General features: G+C 43.5%; 1 protein-coding gene across 1 annotated transcript in view; it reads right to left on the bottom strand.

Moving 5' to 3' along the window:
- Nucleotides 1-20,124, bottom strand: part of MARCHF4 (membrane associated ring-CH-type finger 4) — a 150,006-nt gene that overhangs the window by 31,299 nt on the left and 98,583 nt on the right. Inside the window, exon 2 of the mRNA XM_044438304.1 lies at nucleotides 3,455-3,610. Coding sequence (XP_044294239.1) covers nucleotides 3,455-3,610 — 156 coding nt within the window. The remainder of the gene's footprint in view (nucleotides 1-3,454; nucleotides 3,611-20,124) is intronic.

Genomic DNA, 20,124 nt, shown 5'->3' with positions numbered 1-20,124 from the left:
TACTGGGAGTTGTAGTCCAACCTATCTGGAGGGCATGATGTTGGGGAAGGCTGCTGAAAGACTTTTTAGAAAAAGGTATGATGCTATATATGGTGAGATGCTAAAAAATCCTTTATTCTTCTCGGTTTGCCATTCTTCATACCCACCTGGCAACTTCTCTTTTTTCTTTTTTCCTGGAAAGCTAATTGTGAGACATATTATTATGCTGTTGCCTTCCAGAGCTTTTTCAATCCTGTGCCACTAGGGGAATTGGGGTGGGGAGGCAAATGATTCAGATTATTCAGTCAAATGTAACAGCCGTGTAAGGTGTTGTAAATTTGATTTCAAAGCACAATTAAAAAATGGAAATGAAAAAGAAAAAGAGGCACTTGGGTTTGATCTCAGACATTGTGTTGGAGGAGCTGCCCTCTTAGGGACATTCTGCTGAAGGCCTCCAGTGCCACTGGCTCTTCCCTGGAGACAATGGGAACTATGCTCCAGAGCACTGGGATGTGTTTGCCGAGGTGTACATGGTACAGTGACTCACACCCAGTCCTTTTTCTGCCTTAGCAGAAATGCTCAGCAGAATGCGCCCACTTCCAAACAGTGAGAAGTGAGCCCCATATTCAGTATGCTATAGTTTTGTTGTCTGGAGGTTAAGCAGGAATGAGAGGGCTCTGGCTGGCAGTTGCCTTTCCCCGCCACATAATTGCCTCAAACCAAATGCTGTAATGTTCCAGGAATGCCAATTCTCTGGCCAGTTTACACAGTGAATGGCTCTGAACAGAGACTAAATGGGTCACTACAAGAGATGGTGTGGTGCACAGGAATCTGCCTTATCCCAAATCAGACCACAGACTGGCAGCAGCCCTTTAGCATTTCAACAGGAAAATTTTCCAGTTTTACTTGGTGATAGTGGAGACTGAAGCCAGGACTTCCTGCTTGCAGAAGCAGCCATGGCCGCTCCCTCCACTTCAGTGCCAGAGCTGAATCCTGACCCTTTTTGCAACCAGAGGGTCCTAGCTTCAGTCCTCAGCATCTCAGCACATACAGAGTTCAAGAAGCCTGTGACATGTAGACACACCAATCTGTACAATTTTGAATTCAATACTGGAAAATTAACTTCCTTTCATTTTTCAGTAGAATGAAGGAAATAATGTATCTCAGTCTCATTAAAGGACAGAAAAGAGGCCTACAACTCCCAGCTTTCCCGAGTTGGGGAGAGGGGCGGTCTGATCATGCATAGGATTGTACTCCAGCAGAGTTGGCTGCTGTTTGGTTACTATTTTTCAGACATGTAGTATATAAGCTCCTGAATTTAGTCAGATGCACATGACCAGAGCACATAGCATTACCCCATTGTTTTTGTTCTCAGTATCTTGAAGCTGAGCAGGCACAAAACAGATATTCACCCGTAGCTAGCAGTAATCCCTGGCATGCAAAATTTATCAGTGCAGCATTGCTGCACTGATTTCCTTTTGAGAAAGCAGTAGAGAAAGCAAGTAGTAAAAAGAAAATAAATGGCATACAAGTTTGTTTTCCGTAGTTCCATTTCATCTTCATTTTCTTCTCTGTCAGTTCATTTGACAACATTGTGTAGTGACTGCAGCAGTAGTTAATCGGCTCCTTAGTTTTGAAGTGTACGATAATCGAATTAAGTATTATCCAACTAAGCATTTTTTTCCATGATAGGAGCGACACTTTTCACAGCACACACTCATTTTAGATCTTATAACCTGGAAACAAAATTTAATTTGCGCACAGTTTCGAGCAAAGCTAGAAGTAACTTTTATCAGGTCATTTGGGATTGTATCACTGGGGAAGGGCCAAGCCATGGATGCTACTGCAAGCCTGCCAAATAATGTTCACCCTCCTGATTGAAACTGAACTTGTTGTTAAGCCTATTTGACACTAATGCAGATCGTGTTGCACTAGGATCTACCATCTCTGGTGCAAAGCTAGCAGCATTTGCTTAGCACAACTGGTTTTCTGGGGAAACACGTTACAGCAACGGCGGCTGTTCATCTGGGGCTAGAACTTTGCTTACATTGGCACAGTGTAATTTAAATTTGTGGTAGTGCCAGATAGGTTACTGCCTATTATTATAAATATTCAGTAGCAACAACAGGATTGGAAAGCTGCACCAATTTTCTTTAAAACCCTTTATTAGAAATGAAGAGGTCCCTCACATTGATCTGAGAGCATGACAGAGGAGAGGAAGGTGAAACCTTACCATGGAAAGAGAGATTTCCTTGCAAGGTACTGAGAGTGGTCCAAGCGTAGCACCAGGTTGGCTACTGTGGACACACAAAGCATTAGGGATGTTATTAAGGGATCCAGTGCTTTTAATTAAGCGTTTCCACCCTATTGGTTCAGCCCATTTGCGCTAGCCATTCTTAATAGCCTCAAAGTAAAATTTTACTTCAATGGGGTGCACCTTTATTATTGGTTCCTGTTTATTTATTTTTTCTTTTCAATTGTTATAGAGGAATAATGGGAGGAAAAAATCACACCCACATCTACCACACAGGAATGGAAAATGACACTGGGAAAATTAAGACAGGCTTTTCAAGGGATGATTAATTGGCTGCCGATAATTACTCCTTGACTTCTGTTCATCAAAAGCAATAAATGGCCTGATCCTACCAGGAGCAAACGTGTAATTAACATAGCTCAGAAACAATGATGAACAGGACTTACTTGTGGCTTAGCATGACAGAAAAGTGAATTGCTGGATAATTTAGTACTATATTTTTGTGTGGAACCTGTTTTAGTTCCTCTTCCAGTTTATTCTGGGAAAACAATGCTTCAGCAGTGCTAAAAAGCTCTAAGTAAGAAAGCAATTTCTGTTGGGACCTAGGGGAATGGTGATGCCTTGGGTATGTTTGCCCCAAACCATGAATAGCATTAGAAATCAAAGTGAGGATGACACAAGAATGGAAATCTAAAGTCCAGAAAACTCATGGAGTCTTGTGACTGCGGTGAGACAGTGCAAAAACATCCAGCACCTCTCACTTGGCTGGGCCCTTGGCCATATTGAAGAAGAGGCCGTGCAAACAGAGCTGACTGAAATTCACATAGGAAGAAGGATCCTGGAGCTGGGAAGAGGCAAGATAATTCTGCCCATGTGCGGTATGCATGCCCATTGAAGCCTCATCAATATTTGAGTCTTAGAAGCTTGTGAAGGACACATGAGGCTTTTTGTTTGGATTTGTTTCCTTTCATGACCAGGGCTAAGCAGGTTAAAGGATTTCTTTAAAATTAAAATGATGACTTTATCTAAAACTTTAAGAATATATGTAAGAGATAAATCAAATTGGAAAGCCCAGTTCTGCAGTTCAATTCATTGTGCAATGTACAACACGAAGAAAATCTGAGCCACACGGATATCCAGAAACAAATAGAGGGGGAAAGAGTAGCAAATAAGCCAAAACAATGGAAAAAGGGACTCTGAAATAATCTCTAGTACCTTTACCTGCAGGGGGTTCTTTGTGCTTATGGCAATGACATGGTACTTGTAATAACACAGCTCACAGCTCCAGCATCCCCTCTCACTGATCCATTTGATCAGGCAAGGTTGGTGTGTACATTTCACTGACCCATCACACCGACATGGACTCAGCAACTCACCCTGGAAAAAGAAACAAAGAAAGAAAGAATCAAAAATGTGTGTGCATGTGTTTGTTTTTGCTGCAGTCCAAAGAAGATGATGGAACTGCATTTTCTCCAAGGGTTGAAATAGACAACTGCTTTCTATATGGGCCCACTTTGAAATGTTCCATCTGAGCACTCTAACCACATGGAAATGTAATCATCAGGCTGAGTATCATCAAGCCCTTGTTTTTCCGACCACTGAGGAAACGTTGCAATGATTCGTTGTCCTAATGGCCAGAGCCCACAGAAAATCACCTTTTCATATGATTAGAAGAACCACCATAGATAGATTTGTAAAATGCAACAGTGTGATACATTTTTGCCTCTTTCCATCTATTACCTATGAAGGAGATTATCTGTGTTGAAGATATTAATGACTGCATCTGATCACAGGTACGGGATGGACTGGCTAACCCATGCAATCTAGACCACAGGGTGTGGCACAACTGGAAATGGGCACAGGCACCAGCAAAGGAAATCACATCAGATAATTCAAACAAGTGAGTCAAGCTACATTCTACTCTTCATCTTCAGTCACTAGACAGTGTATTCTGGGAAAATATCTTCCAGGCTTCATATCTGGACTCGGAATGCTAACTTGATAAGACCTCCCAAGGGATAATTTACTAAGGTGAAACTCTATGCTGATGAATTCTCCAAGATGATTTTTTAATTTATTTATGCTCTGCCTTCCCAAATTTGCTCAAGGCTGCTCACAATCACAAGGAATATCTCATAAATTCAAAACTAACTTTACAAAACTAACTTTAAAAGGCAGCAGGACAATTTTGGTGAGAACCTTCTTCTTGTCCTTGAAAATGAATAGACACATACTGGGAACTGCATGAAAAAGGTGGAGATCTGAAAAAGTTTCTGAAAAAGACTGTTCAGTGGGCTAGCACAAAGCAAACATGTTTTAGTAATGAAGACAACCTCATTGCCTTAGCAGGACTTTAATTTTGTGAACTGTCAGAAGAAGTTTCATTATTGGATGGTCAACACATGCAATTAATTAATTAAATAGTAGATGAAACCTAGAGCAGAGCCTTAAGAGACATTCTTCAGAGGAAGATGAACTTGTCCAGGGAGCAATGCCCTCTGAGATGGTGACTGCCCCTCCAGTAGGTCCTCCATAAAGTTCTTCCTCAAGATCTCCTATCCGATCCCTGATGTTCATCAGGTTCTGCATGGCCTGCATAGTGCTGCCCCTCCTGCCAGTGGCCTGAGGCAGAAAACAACCTGCTTTGTTATGTGAGTGTTTGCAGGGTCACCTCCAGATCTTGACAGCTTTGGGCTTACCCTCAGTTCAATCAGGCAGGGCAGATGAGAATCACAGGAAGCTCTATAAAAAGGCTTCCCTTTCTTGCAGTTTTCTATACCAACATTAGTCTTCATGGGAGCTGTACTGTGGTCCTGACTCAGTTTTTGTCTCCAGTGCTGCAGCATCTTCACTCATTTGGACTCTCACCTGTGCCTGACTCTGCCTTTGTCTCACCAGTGTCCAATCCTTGCCTTGGTTCTTCTGCTATTTCCATTGGCCTGGCCCAGGTACTTTGGTTGAGGATGCTTGTTGCTTACATTCCAGAGCTAACAAGGTGGGCACTAAGGTAAAAGCAGCACCTGAACAGAAAGCCAGCCAGAGCTGTTTGGCATTCAAGTCAGATCTTCATCAAGAAATACTATTAATATTCATTGCATTGTTACAAGTTGCAACTGGCTATAATGAGAAAATGTGAATGCTGCCATTACTTGTCATACAAACTCAACAGCTCAGGGCCAGGTGGTTTCATCATCTGATAGTATACCTAGCAATTTGGGTAGCAAAAGAATCAGGGAATAAAGATAGCTGGGCTAAATTTGCTTGCTTTGATGCTCCTCACTCTCACTGTAGGGATACAGTAATGAAATGAATCAAGATGGGAAGAGAACATCTGTATAATGGAAAATGGTTTTTAAAGCTGTAGCTTTTTATACTTTAAAATAGCTGCTATGAGGTGAAGTGGGAAGGACAATCAGAACCTTATTCAGTGTCCGCCCAACTGGAATACAGAGTATGGACTTAGAAGTTTTGTTAAGGAATCATCCTTGATCTTCCCAGCATCAAGGCCAATCCTTCCAATCCTGCACAGCACAACTTTGTGTGATTAGCCTATTTACTTCAGTGGAAGGATGAGAAGCCCTCATCTGGATCAGGACAATGGGGCTGTGGAAGGGGATGCTTAAGCTTCCCTTGTTTTTATTCTGAAATCCTGCCCCCTTGCATAAAGCTTCAGTTCCCTACTGAGACATTTAGGGCATAGACTGTCCTCATAGGAGACAGTGGTCACATGTACACCTCACTGGGAGGTCTCCAAGAGGGCTTCTGACTATACATGTGACCCTACTTTGCCTGACATGAGTTGAGTTTATGTACCTTGAATGGATTTTACCTCCATGAGCTGACCTTGCACACTATGGCCAGGCTTTGCATATTGCCAGAACCATGCACTGTCTTCAGGCTCCTTTGATAAACATCCATCAGATGTTCTTGAGAAAGAGCTCACTCCTGCTAGGACAACTGATGCCCTTGATGTCTCATCAGGAAGCTGAAACCCTTTGTAGGTAAGTAGAGTTTCAGAATGAAAATAGGGAAAGGTAAAATCTCCCCTCCCAGAGTCAAGGTACTTGTTTGAACCAAGAACTCTTTCCTGGACTCCTTGCACTTGACCTAAACTCCCCTATTAAACAGGCTCCCCTATCAAAAAGCTCTTTGTAAGATGAATGAAGCACAAATTCTGGAGGGACTAAAACTGAAAACTGAACCAGAGATTCAGAAAATGCCAGTAACTTTGCCCATAAATGAAATAACTCTTGAGCTCTCTAATTTATTTGTGTTATAGCTGCACTATCTACAAGCAGTGTGCAGCTTTCTGGCTCATTCTAAATACTATGAAGGAGAAGTAGCATCAGACACAGTGCTGGTGCAAGCCCTCCCATGACCTGAGACTGGGAAGGACACACGCAACACTGCTGCTACAGAACCTAGTGCCATTACCTGCTCTCTAGGCCACCCTGATGACCCTCTCAAGCAGTTACCTGAGGCATCTGTCCCACAATGAGGAATGGCCCACTCACAGCCAGGCACTCATAGCTGGCTGGAAGTCCTGCCAACACATTCTGCAGAGAGCTTACTTGTCCTCTGGCTTGTGCTGAGAGGTCCTGCTCAGAGAGCCCCCTGCCCACCCTCAATCTCATCTGGGCAGGTCCTCAGAGGAAAGGAGAGGGCAGGCTGCTGTGCCAGAGAGCTTCACTGCCTACTCTCTTGCAGGAGAGGTGGCCCTGAATACAAATCTGACAATTTAATCTAAGATTGTGAGAAGTGATTACCACATCACAACCAAGATCTGCAGTGTGACTTTCCGGATTCCTTAGATTACTAAATAATTAGCAGAAATATCCTGGACTGGTGTCTTAATTCTTACTGAGACTCCCAGATTCTCCTGCACTAAGTAGGGTGACCAGGTACGCATTACCAAAAAGAGGACAAAAGAAAGCCCCTTAGAACAATACTTTAAAAAACCTTATTTCTGGAGTCTATGCAATAAAGAGAGATGTTTGTTTGGTTTCAATTTATATGTAGTCAAAGAAGGCTTTTAGACTGTCCAAGTGCTCATTCATTTCGCTAATAGAGAATCTTACAGCATTTAAGGACTAACAAATCTGTCGTGCCCTTAATGAGTCACACAACTTTATCATATGAATGAAGTTATATCCTTCCTTTGTGTGTATGTCTCTTATTCTGTGCATAGAAATACACATACACACAGAGAAAGAAGAAAAGGGTAGGGAAGGTTTTATAAAGGTTGGTTCCTTTGTAGTGTGATTTCTGTGAAGAAAATTCCTGGATATTATTCCTAAAGCTCTGACAAGAGGATGTGATGGACAGGTGGTACTCAAGAAGACATTTTTTTCCTTGTCCTTTGTAGGGAAAAAAATAACAGAGCCTTGAGCTAGGAATGAAATATATATAGAGAGTAACTTTAATGGTCTTCTCAATGCACGTGTCTCCACACTGAGAGTATAATGAATGGGAAGCATTAAAGTGGAAAAAAAATCACTAGGCATTTTCTACATTAAAATATAATGATATAGGACCTAATAACATTACTCTGCTGCTGGTAAAACCTCAGTAACCATGTATTAGTAATCTATCATCACTGAAGGTGTTTAGCCCTAACTGCCCTTTCGTCCTGTTTGATCTGAGGACTTCTTAAAATAGGCACAAAGTGCAGAGTGAGTGGTTGGAAGGGGCAGGGTGGCCAGGAACTGTCTCACCAGCAACAGAAGGGTGATCTAATTACTGTGTCCATGGGTGTACTTGGGGCAGGACTTTGGGGCACAATCAGAATGATAAGCAGCGCCTCCAAATGCAGGAGGGCAAGCTTACCAAGCGAGTAATATTCATTACCACTAAGGAAAGGCCTTCCTCAAAAGACTCTCCAGAGACAAACATCTAACAGCAACCACTGATTGTATGCTCCAGAAGCAAACCATCCAGATATTAATCATTCCTCCCAAAGGTCTCCCATGAAGTAAATAACATTCGTGTAAGGCTTTCGCATGCCCATCTACCCACCAGCAAATGGCGTTGCAAAACTCTAAACCAGTTATTGCTTCTGAAATTGTATTCTTCTGGGGAAGCTCTAAGGAGGGTGATTGTCTTGCTTTGCTTCCACATGTTTAAAAAAACATTTAGGGGACATATCATGATTAGCCTGCAATTCAAGATTCACGTTCATTATCTTGAATTTGAAAACTGTTTATTTTAGTTTTGCTTTTCATTAGATTAAGAAATTTTAAATGGTATAGTGCACATTGATAGCGTGTATTACATCAGGGGCTTTAGCAATTTGTCATAGACCTAAAGAGTAGGCGTGAACTGTTCTTAACTTTTATATGAGAAACTGCTGGAATCTTGCACCACAGCAACTTTTCTTTAACTCTTCTAATTTTGTTGACCCCTCATTTTAGTACAATGATAAAGCCTACTAAGGGATGGCAGAGAGGAAGTAGTAACCTGAAAAAAACCCAAGAATGACCATCTTGCATTAAACTTGCTTTTCAAACTTAAAAAATGCACTTTACGAAGCACATAAGCTTGGCTCTCCAGCCTTAACTGTTCTTCAGAGTGCTTAAACTTGCGCCATTTTTTGTCCAAGTTTTTAGAGATATTAAAACATTATTTTCATGGTGTCTTCTCTTCTCTACAATTTCTTTTTGCAAACTGGTGAGAATGGTTGAATTGACTGTTGCACATGATGTTAGATCAGTGCAACAGTTAGATCCCAGTTTTTGAGAGCCCTTGAACAAAGCCCCCCCAGTTCCCCCACTTCAGTGTGTCCACCTTCTTACCACTATGGTCATCAGCTGCAACCTTTTCCTCATTGTTGCATCCTACCACTTGCTTGACTGGCAGCAAGCCAGGGAGCAAGGGGGCAGCGGCATCTCCTTTCCATCATCACCAGAGCAAGAGGCAGCCCTGGTTTAGAGGCTTTCTTTGATACCAGCCCTGGTTTAGAGGCTCACAGTCATCATCTAAGACATAACTGCTTGTGTGAGATGTTGAATAACCTCAGTTATCAGTGGATTTGAAATGGATTCACTAATTAAAGCATCATATGAATCTGTCACTCTGTCTCAAGATATTATCAGATAGTTACGAGAAGTCATAAACACACTTTGACAACTGAGATCAAGGAAAAGTATGCTTTAAAAAATTCTAACTTGAAAATTCTGGTATGCTTCAGAGCAAAAGCATCCATCTCTTTCAGACAGCAGTCTCTGGATTGCAGCAACATTTCATCAGAGCCGCACAGAGTGACACGGCTAGCCACCAGAGCTTAATCTCAGCTCCTTCACTGGCTGCCAGAGAAGGATGATTGAAATTAATCCATGAAAGCTTGATAGGAGCAAACAGGCACTTTACACAGTGGGCTTGTGCAGAACAAGAGGAACCATTAAGAAGCACCCAAAGTTGTACAATGAAAAGCCATTTGACGTGCCATGCAATCCTTCGGAAATATATCATGTTTTCCCTTTACCAGTTCTTGCATGTCCATATAAGCAGTGCGGCACTAGGTCTGGGCAAAAGCATGTGAGGTCCACAAGCTTGGGAATGAGTAGTGACTGGTCTGAAGCAAGAGCCAAGCGAATAAACCTGAGCCCAGGTGTGACTGGGTCAGGAGAGGGGTGCTGGCTAAAGCTGCCTCTTCCTTGATTTCCATGAAGAGCAACACAAGAAAGGCAGTGCACTCACTGGGCCTTTATTGCCTCATTACACTTTCACCGGCTCTCTTCCCACAGCGCCATGGCCTGGCCTGCTCTGGCTCCCTTCCCTCCTGTCGCTATGGCAGCGAATGGTCGCCCTGGCAGGAACGCTCCCCAGTCTCCACTTTCAGGTAGCGCTGGCCCGCCTGCCAGCAACCACCGGGCCAGCTCTCCTTCAAACGCACGTGTTTCGGCTTTCTTTTCCATCTCTCTCCACTCACCCTCTCTCCCCCTTTATCCACCCTGCTTCTGCACCACTCCACCCAACCCAGCTGTTCCTGCTCCGTCCGCAATCCCATACAGCTGCACGCTCGCACGCGTCTCCTGGCTGTTGTCTTCTCGCGAGTTGCTCTCCCCACACAGAATCCCGGCCTTGCCCTGTTGTCTTCGGCCCTGCTCTGTGGAAGGCCCCAGGAAAAGGGGTGAACCCCTCTGCCTCCTCACACCAGGCCATGAGCAAGCAATGTGTTCCATATATCTTGCAGATCATGTTGCCTTGCTCCATGCTGCCTGACAATATATCCCTTGTTTCTAGTGGGCAGTAATGCATATGTATATGTATATATGTAACATATTAGCATATAAGTAATATAAGCTTTGTTAGCATTGTATTAAAGCTATCCAAATGCTTCCTACGAACTGGTGTCTGAAGCATACTCATTATATTTCTGGCTAATCTAGTAATGTAACTTATACTAACAAAAACTTACACCTCTGATAAAAATTGTTTGTAGAGAAATTGCTGTCTTTCAACTTTGTTCTGCACCCCAGACTGTAATTTATTTATTGTATGGTCACAGACCATTTAAAACATGAATGACCAATTTAAAACACAAATGATTATTAAAACGGAATGTGCAATAGCAGTACAGCAACTGTTTGACAAATATAAAACCTAGATACAGTACCATATGTAAAACATTTTGTTTAAATTACATTTAAAATCGAAGCATATTCTTACAAATCTTAGCTACAGAAAATAAAAATAAATATTTTTTTGATTTAAATATTCTAAATTTATTTATAATAGGTATAATGAGTATAATATATTCACCCATCTCTATAAAAAATAAGTGGAGTATATGGGGAAGGGACTCTACTACTTCTTCTCCGCATAGGCAGAGATTATTTATATAAGGAATTTCCTGGAAACTTTCATCCAACACAGCATCCAACACATTGAACTTGGCTTTTGAGAACATTTTCCATATTTGGGAACAGCCAACATTTCAGGATATTTTGCACTGTGCTGACTGTTGAAAATCAAGCCTGAGTAAATTGGGGAACAGGTAGTTTGTGCAGCAAGTAAGGGATATTGTGTCCTTGCATGCAAGAATATGTTTTACTTGGGAAATATCTTGAGTGGACCCAAAGCTATCAGAAAAACCCATAAGCTGTAATTTCTCTCTGATAGCTTCAGACTACTGGCTATTGAAATTGTCTTTCTGCAGGAGGGACACATATCCTGTTTTAGAGCTTGCATAAGCAAGTTTTAATCAGTATCTAAATGCCCGGTACCATGCAATACATTCCACTGATGAGAGCCCAGCCTCAAACTGCAAAACTGCTGATGGCACACAGGTACACCAAAACGTTGATACAAAAAGGCTGAGAGTATTTGTTCTAAGGCAGGGGAAAACCTCCAAATCCACACTGGGCCTCCAAACAGCAGTTGTGTCAATGCCTTGGCCTTAAAGACTTGGAGTGCTGCAGGAATATACTGTCCTCCTCTAATATAAAAGTAACAAACTATTGCTTGTTAGATGCTGATTGTAAAGCAGACTTCCAATGGGCCACCCAAGAACCAGAAGACTGAAAAACAATCCCCTGATATTTAAATTTTCTAACTTGTTCAGTGGACTGACCACCGATGAGCTACTTGTTCAGGGAGAAACTCCTAGAAAAGACTGTAATTTAGGTTTTATTAATGTTAATCGAAAAAACATTTTCATTGCAATAACCGATAATGCTCTCAGTGTTCATTTTAGAATGACTTTGGCGAAAGAAAGAAAGAAAGAAAGAAAGAAAGAAAGAAAGAAAGAGCGAACGAACAGCATCATCTGCATATAAAGGTATAGGGATGCCAGCATATTAAAGTATAGGGACATCAACTGTGGCCAGTTTGGGGCATGAAAGTCCCATAAAGAAAAAATCTTAGGTCATTAAGGTATAGATGAAATAGCGTGGATGCAAGTATAGAGCCTTGACATACTCCCCTAGTAACAAGGATAAGGTTTGTCCTCCCCATCTCCACACCTCACCTGTACAGTAGTGTTCTGGTATAAACCCATAATTAAATAAGATAATCTTTTATATATGGAAGAGGAATAAAGCTTAGCCCACAGCTTACAAGTGAATCAAAGGCAGATTTTATGTCTGTCAAAGGAGTGCATAGTCCCTTACTGCACCCTGGTCTTGAATACCACTCTTGTTTCTGTGCTTCAGGGGTACTGGATGTGAGGCCTGTGGGCCACATCTCAAGTGCTCTCTGATTCACCCTCATAAGCAAAATCCCTTCCTTGTCCTTGTTTCTTCTGGAGAAAGAGCAGAAAAGTTGGCTTTGCCTGAGGCAAAACAAAAACAAGATGGTAGCATCCCCCATTCCATGTACAGAACTGAACTAGACCAGCAGCAGAGTTTGACATCAATGGGACTGTGACCTCCACCACGTCTGAGGGCAGACTAGTGCCATGTGACACATGGCAGAAGGAAATGTTCAGCGGGTGGCTGTGACCCCCTCCCCAGGATCTGCTGACCAAGGAAGTTGCCTCACTCTGCCTAATGCAGAGTTAGTCCTGCATCCCAGAGAATCTGTGATCTGCACAGCATCTCCTCCAAAAGGGAGATGTTCAGTTACCCTGCTTGTTTTGCTGGGCATATAAAAATCATTTCTCAGCCTTTAGAATTATTTGAGCCAGTCAGACTTTGGTGACTCACTGAACTTTACTAGGAAACCCTGAAAGGAGGTGATTTCAAAGGAAAGTCCATTAACGAAGGGAACATTTGCATTCAGTCCACAACTGCGAAAAGTACAATTTGCTTCACTTCTCAGAAGTCCATTTGTTATGAAATATTTCTGAGTCTGCACAGATGAAGGAATGAATTATGGGAGACATTTAAAAAATGAAACGCTTTGCTGCTTGTTAAAAGCATCTGACTCTCTTGTCCATCCAAATGGTGTAGCTGTAATTGGTATCAGTATGTTAAACGACTGTTGTCAAGCGGCACTTGGAAGCTGTGAGAAATTACAACAGGAGTTATCACTTGGATGCAGTCCTCACTTGTTGCTGATGCAAGTCAATGACAACCCCTAGCTTTGCTGCTGAGATAACCCAGGAATTGCTCATTGCAGGTTTTCATCCCCCAGAAGTCCTCCATCTTCCCCCAGTCCAACTCCACCTTCATGGATTAAAAGCACAGCACAACAGTAATTTTATGGCGGGAAGACTGTATTTCCTAGGACACAAGTGACTCTTCCCCCATGTAGTGCATTTGGATTATTGCAAGAAACAAGTTTGCACAAATATCACAAGTGGTTAAGGGTGGGCAGTTTGTAGTGCTCCTGAGGGCCTAGCCACACGCTACGGTTGAAGACATAGCTGCATCTTCCTTCCTTCCTTACTCTAATGTAATTGCAGGGAGCCTATTAATGAATCACTTCTGGGCAAGGAAAATCACAGGTGCAAAGGGACTAGGGTGGATCATGACTGCAGGAGGAAGCCAGGGCTTAAAGCCCACTTACCTACCCAGCTCAAGATAGCAATGGTTTCCTTGGCATTGACGTTGTTAATGGGCATGGCACATAACACAGTAATTGTCCTAACGCCAAGTGGGTTTTAGTTTGGTCAGTTCTAGGATGGGAGCTTGCTCAGGAGCTCTGTCTTATGCTGTCACACAGAAACAAGGTAAGATACAGATGTAATCATCATACTGATGCAGCTAACAAAGGACTAAAATATAGATTAACAACACAGTTGTCAACCTATCATGCCAGTGTCATTTTACTTTCAGCCTACACCTTTTAAAAACTGAGCAATTAATCATCTACTTCCAATTTATATAGGGGTTTTTTTAAAAAAAAGGCAGGAGAAAAGGTTTCCTAAACTGCTCCCTTCTCAATATAATACAAGATCTTTTCATGAGTGAGAGAGAGAGAGAGAGAGAGAGAGAGAGAGAGAGAGAGAGAGAGAGAGAGAGAGAGAGGAAACCCTGCAAGGCTTTCAGCTATCTCGCCTTAATCAGATCCATCAATGCATATTTTAAAAATTCAAAGTTAATGCTTTCGGCATTTCAAGCACCTTATAATATAATCTTTATCAGTGATGCTTTCATAATTTCCACAAATTGAACTTTGCAGTTACATGTGCGGGAAGCTGTTAGCAGAGAAAGACGTTCACTAATGGGCATTTTGGAAAACATCATGTTGGCAGCGGGCTGAAAGTACCAGCCAGAGAGAATTTTTCAAGACTGATACATCTCAGAGCCTCGTGCTGCCAGTCCTCGCTTTACACAGAGCCAAATGAAACAGATCAATGCTCCCTCCCACTCCCCAGCCACACTTTCTTTCTTGGAAAGCTGGAAAACCTTTTGGTAAGAGAGTGCAAGTGACATGCTGGGATTCTCAATACGAGACCACTCTGTATTTTCTTGTGCTTGGCTTACTTCTCACTTTCATAATAAGCAATCAAAGCCAGGCACAAAATGCTAGCGGAGAACTAGCCGCTTCAGTGGCCCCATCCAAATTGTGCAGCTTATGACATGAGTCCTGCGATCTGCCAGCATCATCAAACTTCCTTTGAAAGCAGCAAGGCCTCTGCCAACATGTCCTGAGAGCTGGAGAGGTGATTTTGGCGAAGCTGGATGATGGACTACAGCACATTCCGAATCGTGTGTCTGTGAGGGCAGTGGCTGGGAGCCACGGGTTCTCTGGCTACCTGATTGTCACAGTGGCTGCAGGCGGACGCTAATCAGCCCATGCAGCCCTGCAGGATAGCAGCTTCCTCAACCTGCAAAGAACCTAATTAATAACGGTGTGCCGTAAATGAAGTCTGTAAGAGCAACCACATAGGGCAAGGGTAGGAAGGAGATGCCTCATCTGACAATTTGGCATTGCCAGAGACATTTAAAATTTAAACAAAACAAACAAAACATGAACAAAAAAGGTTGCACTGAAGCCAGTGTATGTGCAATGGCCTTTGTGTCAATCAAGTTCCTGCTTCATGTTGTGCTTTATTGGCCAATAAGGCCATGTTGTGCCTTATTGTAGCTAACGTTGTTGTTTCACTATTTTATTAAACATATCACCAGGAATTTTTATTACACTCTGTATGCCATCTCGAGGACCACAGGATATTGTGGAGTCCTCCATTTGAGGCTGTAGGAAGGGAACCCCCATCTCCTGCCCCTCAAAGCCACCCAGGAAAATATCACTGTGGGTTCCTTTCCTGAGGCTGTAGCTTGAACCTCAAATGAGGATGGAAATGAGGGGAGAGGGGATGCAAAAGAGAGGCAAGGCACCAATTTTCCAGGTTCCTGAAATTTCAGTGAAAGTTACTAGAAGAATGAGGGCAAAATTATGAGGAGGTGTGTCTACATGCAGAGCTGAGTGAGGAACTGCAAAAGTGATGGTGGATGAGTAGATAAGTGGAAAATACCAGATAAGATGGTTCAGGAATGTTGCTACCAAGTTGAAGGAAGGCTGTAGAAGTTTCTAAGGGAAAGGTGATGTCCTTCCATATCAGAAAGTAGGGTTTCAGTAATGCACAACTGGAACCTCTGTAGCCAAAGAATATATTTTTCCACATTGTATAAAGACTTGGAGAGAAGAGTACATATGATACCCCAACACTGACAGAACTCTGAGGAACATGTGAACATCAGAAAAGCAGGTAGCATGATGCTCTGGAAACCTTCTGCATATAAAATAGGTTGGTCACATGTTCCATAGCTCCAACAATGGTAACTGAATGAATGTGACAAGTATGAATGGATTAAAAATGAAATGGATTTTATCTAAATGGAGGAGTTGTAAAAATCATATTCAGCCTGTATGTCAACCTGTGATTTTTTGTGGGGCTGGGGAGGGGTCTTTTGGTAACGTTATTGTAATAATCTACACATTCTGATAATGCAGGCAAATCCACGCATTCAAGGCAGGAATTAAATGCCTGACTAATTAATCTTGTTTTAAAGAAAGGAAGCATTAGGGGGAGGATTGTGGTCTGTGGTTACTGTAGCTCAGCAGGGAGTGCAAGGAATCAGGACAGCATTTCCCAACCAGACGCCTTCTAGCCGGGCTGGAGTGCCACTCCCAAAGAACCCCAGGTGGAGGCTGCAGCCCAGCCCATCTGCATGGGAACAGGCTGGGGAAGACTGTTTCGCAATATCCAGCATCAGTCTCTGCTCAGGACAGAGCTGGATGTTATAAGAGATATTATATATCTCTTTCTTTCCTCCTCCATAACATCTCTAGTTGAATGCAGTAGGTGCCATGCTGGGCCACTTGTGGTCCTCCAGATGTTTTGGCCTATCACCCCCATCTGCCCTAGGCACTGTAGGCAATGGTGGGGGATCGTGGGAGTTGCAGGCTGAAATATCTGGAGGGCCCTGCATTGGAAAACACACACAGGGCCCTTTCAGTCATTCACTCAGTATGTGGAGGGGCTTTGGGGTCGTGCAGGTGGGCTCTAGACTAGCCAACTGCTCCTCTGGGCACACACTCATTTGGGCACCATAGACATGGTTCTCCACATGCTTTTGGATGCCCACATGGAAGGGGAAGGGATCTGGGGCCAATCAGGAACCTCTACCTTGTAGACAAGCCCTGCAAGCATGTGACTGTACATGCGTAGGGCCACTTTGGGTGCGTGTGAACACAAGCTGGCTGAGAGGGACAGGGCTATGTGGTGTAACTGTCCATTGTCCCTTCAGGCATTGGGTGAGCGCCTGAGGGAGGATGCTGCCCCACTCAAGTGGTACCCACACGATATTGGCTGTCAGCAGTAAGCCCAGGGGAAATACAGGGAGTGCAGACATGATGTCATTGTCCTAGCTATTACATGCAGGAAAGAGAAGAGAAGAACCATGGGGAACAACTGCACCACATTTCTAATATATGGTTGTACCCTCATAAAAATCACAGGCTAGTTTCATTTATTTATTTATTTATTTATTATATTTATATCCCACCTTATTTCTTTTCAAGGAACTCAAGGTGGCTTATATAATTCTCCTCTTCCTCTCATTCTTATCCTCACAACAACAACAACCCTGTGAAGTAGGTTGGGCTAAGAGTCTGTGATCGGCCCAAAGTCACCAGGTGAGCTCCATGGCCAAGTGGGAACGAGAACCCAGATTACCTGAGTTCTAAACTGCTGCACCACACTGGCTCTTGAAAATGTTCCTAGAACACAACTCACCTATTTCAAGGACCCCCCTCAAGCTTTTTTGGACTGGTGGGCATATTTGTGAATCTGAAGAACTGCTGTGGGCACCACCACAAAATGGTTCCTGTGGAGAATGTTGCTAGTCACATAATGGCTGTTGTCAGAGCCTGATGAGTCAACAGGGTGCTAAAGAGGTAGTGATAAAGAATAGTAGTAACCAGTTAGAGGCAGAGCAAGAGAGGAAGCAGCAAAGCAAAGGACTAGAGAAAGAACTAGGCAAGAGGCAAGATGAGGGACAAACAGTGAGCTAAAGAGAAAGAAACAGGGAAGCTAGAGACTAGGGGAAAGAGGGAAATAGCAAGGCCTTTGCTGAACAGTAGAAGGGATGGAAGGAATAAAACTAGAGATCAGAAAGGCAGAGAAAGATGGAGGTTAGGAACAGAGGAGGAAGAGAGAGGCAAGGAGATGTGGGGGGAGAAATAGCCAGGCTAGGGTCTGGCAGTGAGTGGGAAGAGAGCAAAAGGGAGGTGTCTGCATGGCAAAAGATTGGGTGGCTTGAGAAAGCAACTCTTCCATTATCTGCCTGCCTGACAACAGCTAATCTGCAGCAGGTGTAGAATCTGCTGGCCTTCACAGTATGACAGTAACAAGCACAAAAACCCACTGCTGCTCCATGTCAAGGGGCCCAATGCGCCATTATTTTGTGCTACTCTGTGTTCTTTTTATATGGATTCGATAAACGGTGGTGTGATCTACAAAGCTCACCGAGCTGTTTGGAACAAGCCACTCTCTTCACTTGTTAAGCCAGGCTGGCTGGAGATGAGAGAAGTTGACAGAAGTTGCCCATCTGGAGGGTACTGGGTTAGGGGATGCTGGCATATACCTTGCCTTTGCTTTCAGGCTCAGGAATAGCAGCTGAGACAGGTGTCAGAGTGGTGCAGAACTCAGTGCTGGGGTGGCAAGGAGAAGGAAGGGACAGGCCTTGCCAAACTGGCAGCAGGTTTTCAGGGGATGCGTGAGCCGGGCATGCTGACATGCCTGCAATGCCAAGCAAGTGACCTTGGCAAAGGACCAGTATATTATTGGACCTTTTTTGTGAACCTGCTGGAAATGTGCCTAGGGATCCTTTGCCAAGCAGTGGGAATCACTACAGAAGCAGAAGTCTTTGTCATAATCACCTCTGGGTGAAGATGAATGCAGCTCATCAGGGGAATGAGGCTGGGTGAGCATAGGCATTGCTCCTGATTTGAATCTTGTCTGTTGCAGTCTAGACAGGTACCTGATATTTGATAGTAGTTATAACTTCTTGATTCGAAGGGAATATTAGGTGAGTTGACAGTGGCAAAATAGTTGATGGGAAGATTGAAGGCTGACACATCATAATTTTTAAAGGTGTCCATGTGCGGATGGTAATTACTAACCCTGCTCACTTGTAAAATGGAAATATCCGCTTGATTGTATATTTTGGGACAAGCTATGAGATAGGAAGCTGGCAGTCCAATTCCAGGTCCATATTTTGGATAAAATGGAGTCAGTTCAACATGAGTTCAGACCTGGCTTTGGTGTGAAAATAGCCTTGATCGCCCTGATGCGTGACCTCTGCCAGTAGAGAGGTAGGGAAGTATAACCCTATTGATTCTCTTTTATTCTTGACACTGTTACCCCCAACTAATAACTTGCTGGATTGACTTTGTGGGATGTGCATTGGATCTTGGTAATATGGTGGTTCCCTGCAGAGTCAGGACTATAAGGTGGCATGAGAGGGAGGTTTTGCTAGACCCCATGGCATATGAGATATGGCACCTGCAGGGTTCCATTCTAACCCACCTTGCTCCATACCTTGTCAATCTTTCTGTGAAGCCACCAGGAAATGTCATCCAGGGTTCGGGAGCCTGCTGTTGATACTCAGCTCTATTCTTATTTGTCATCTGAGTCAGATGAAGTGGAGTGGTAGTTGAGCTGGTGCCTGGCTTCATTGCAGGAAACCCTGTATAGTCAAGCCTCACTCTAACTTTATGTGATGCATACTGTTGCATGCCACCTAGAGAGTCTATCTGAACTCCTTGGCAGCTTATAAATAAATTTTAAAAATAAAAGTCTATTAATCTACCTATCTATCCTGGTCTTACCAGCTTATGAAATCTGACATTCCCAGTTCCCTGCTAAATATCTGATCCATAGTAGAACCTTGCATCCCAAGCTACAGTGAGAGCACCTGAAGCCTTCAATGCACCAGTGGCAGTGCAGGATATCAACAGGACCATGGCCTGAAACAATACAATTTTATCCTGTACCAACTTCGTTCAGGTTTGTGATCTTCTGCTGATGCTCTTTTCAAAGTACAGTGGTACCTTGGCTCACAAACTTAATCCGTTCCAGGACTCTGGTTGTGACCCAAACTGGTCATGAGCCAAGTTAAGTTTCCCCATAAGGTTCAATGTAAATAAGGGTAATCCATTCTGTAACCATTTTTTTTAATAAAAAAAAAGTGAAGCAAAGTGACAAAGGACAACAAAGATCGTGGCTATCTCCTCACCCCCACCCCAAGCACAAGCGCGGCCCTATCCCACCCCCAGAATGACCACGATCGCGCCAGTCATCCCTGCATGTGCCCATCATCCCGGTGCACTGTGGGGGGGGGGAGACGGGGGCGATCACGGGCGCACTGGGGGAGAGATGGGTGCGAACGGGGCATGCTGGGGGAGGGAGAGATGGGCGCGATCATGCTGGTTGGTGGGGGGAGATGGCTGAGCCTGCGCCTGTCTTTCCTGCAGGAGCGCCCCCGTGATCATGCATGTCT

This window comes from Varanus komodoensis, unplaced genomic scaffold (genome assembly GCF_004798865.1).
Source record: "Varanus komodoensis strain SLA01 unplaced genomic scaffold, ASM479886v1 scaffold32, whole genome shotgun sequence".
Lineage (NCBI taxonomy): Eukaryota > Metazoa > Chordata > Lepidosauria > Squamata > Varanidae > Varanus > Varanus komodoensis.
Note: the sequence above shows the minus strand (reverse complement) of the source record. Positions and strands in the feature narration are given on the sequence as shown.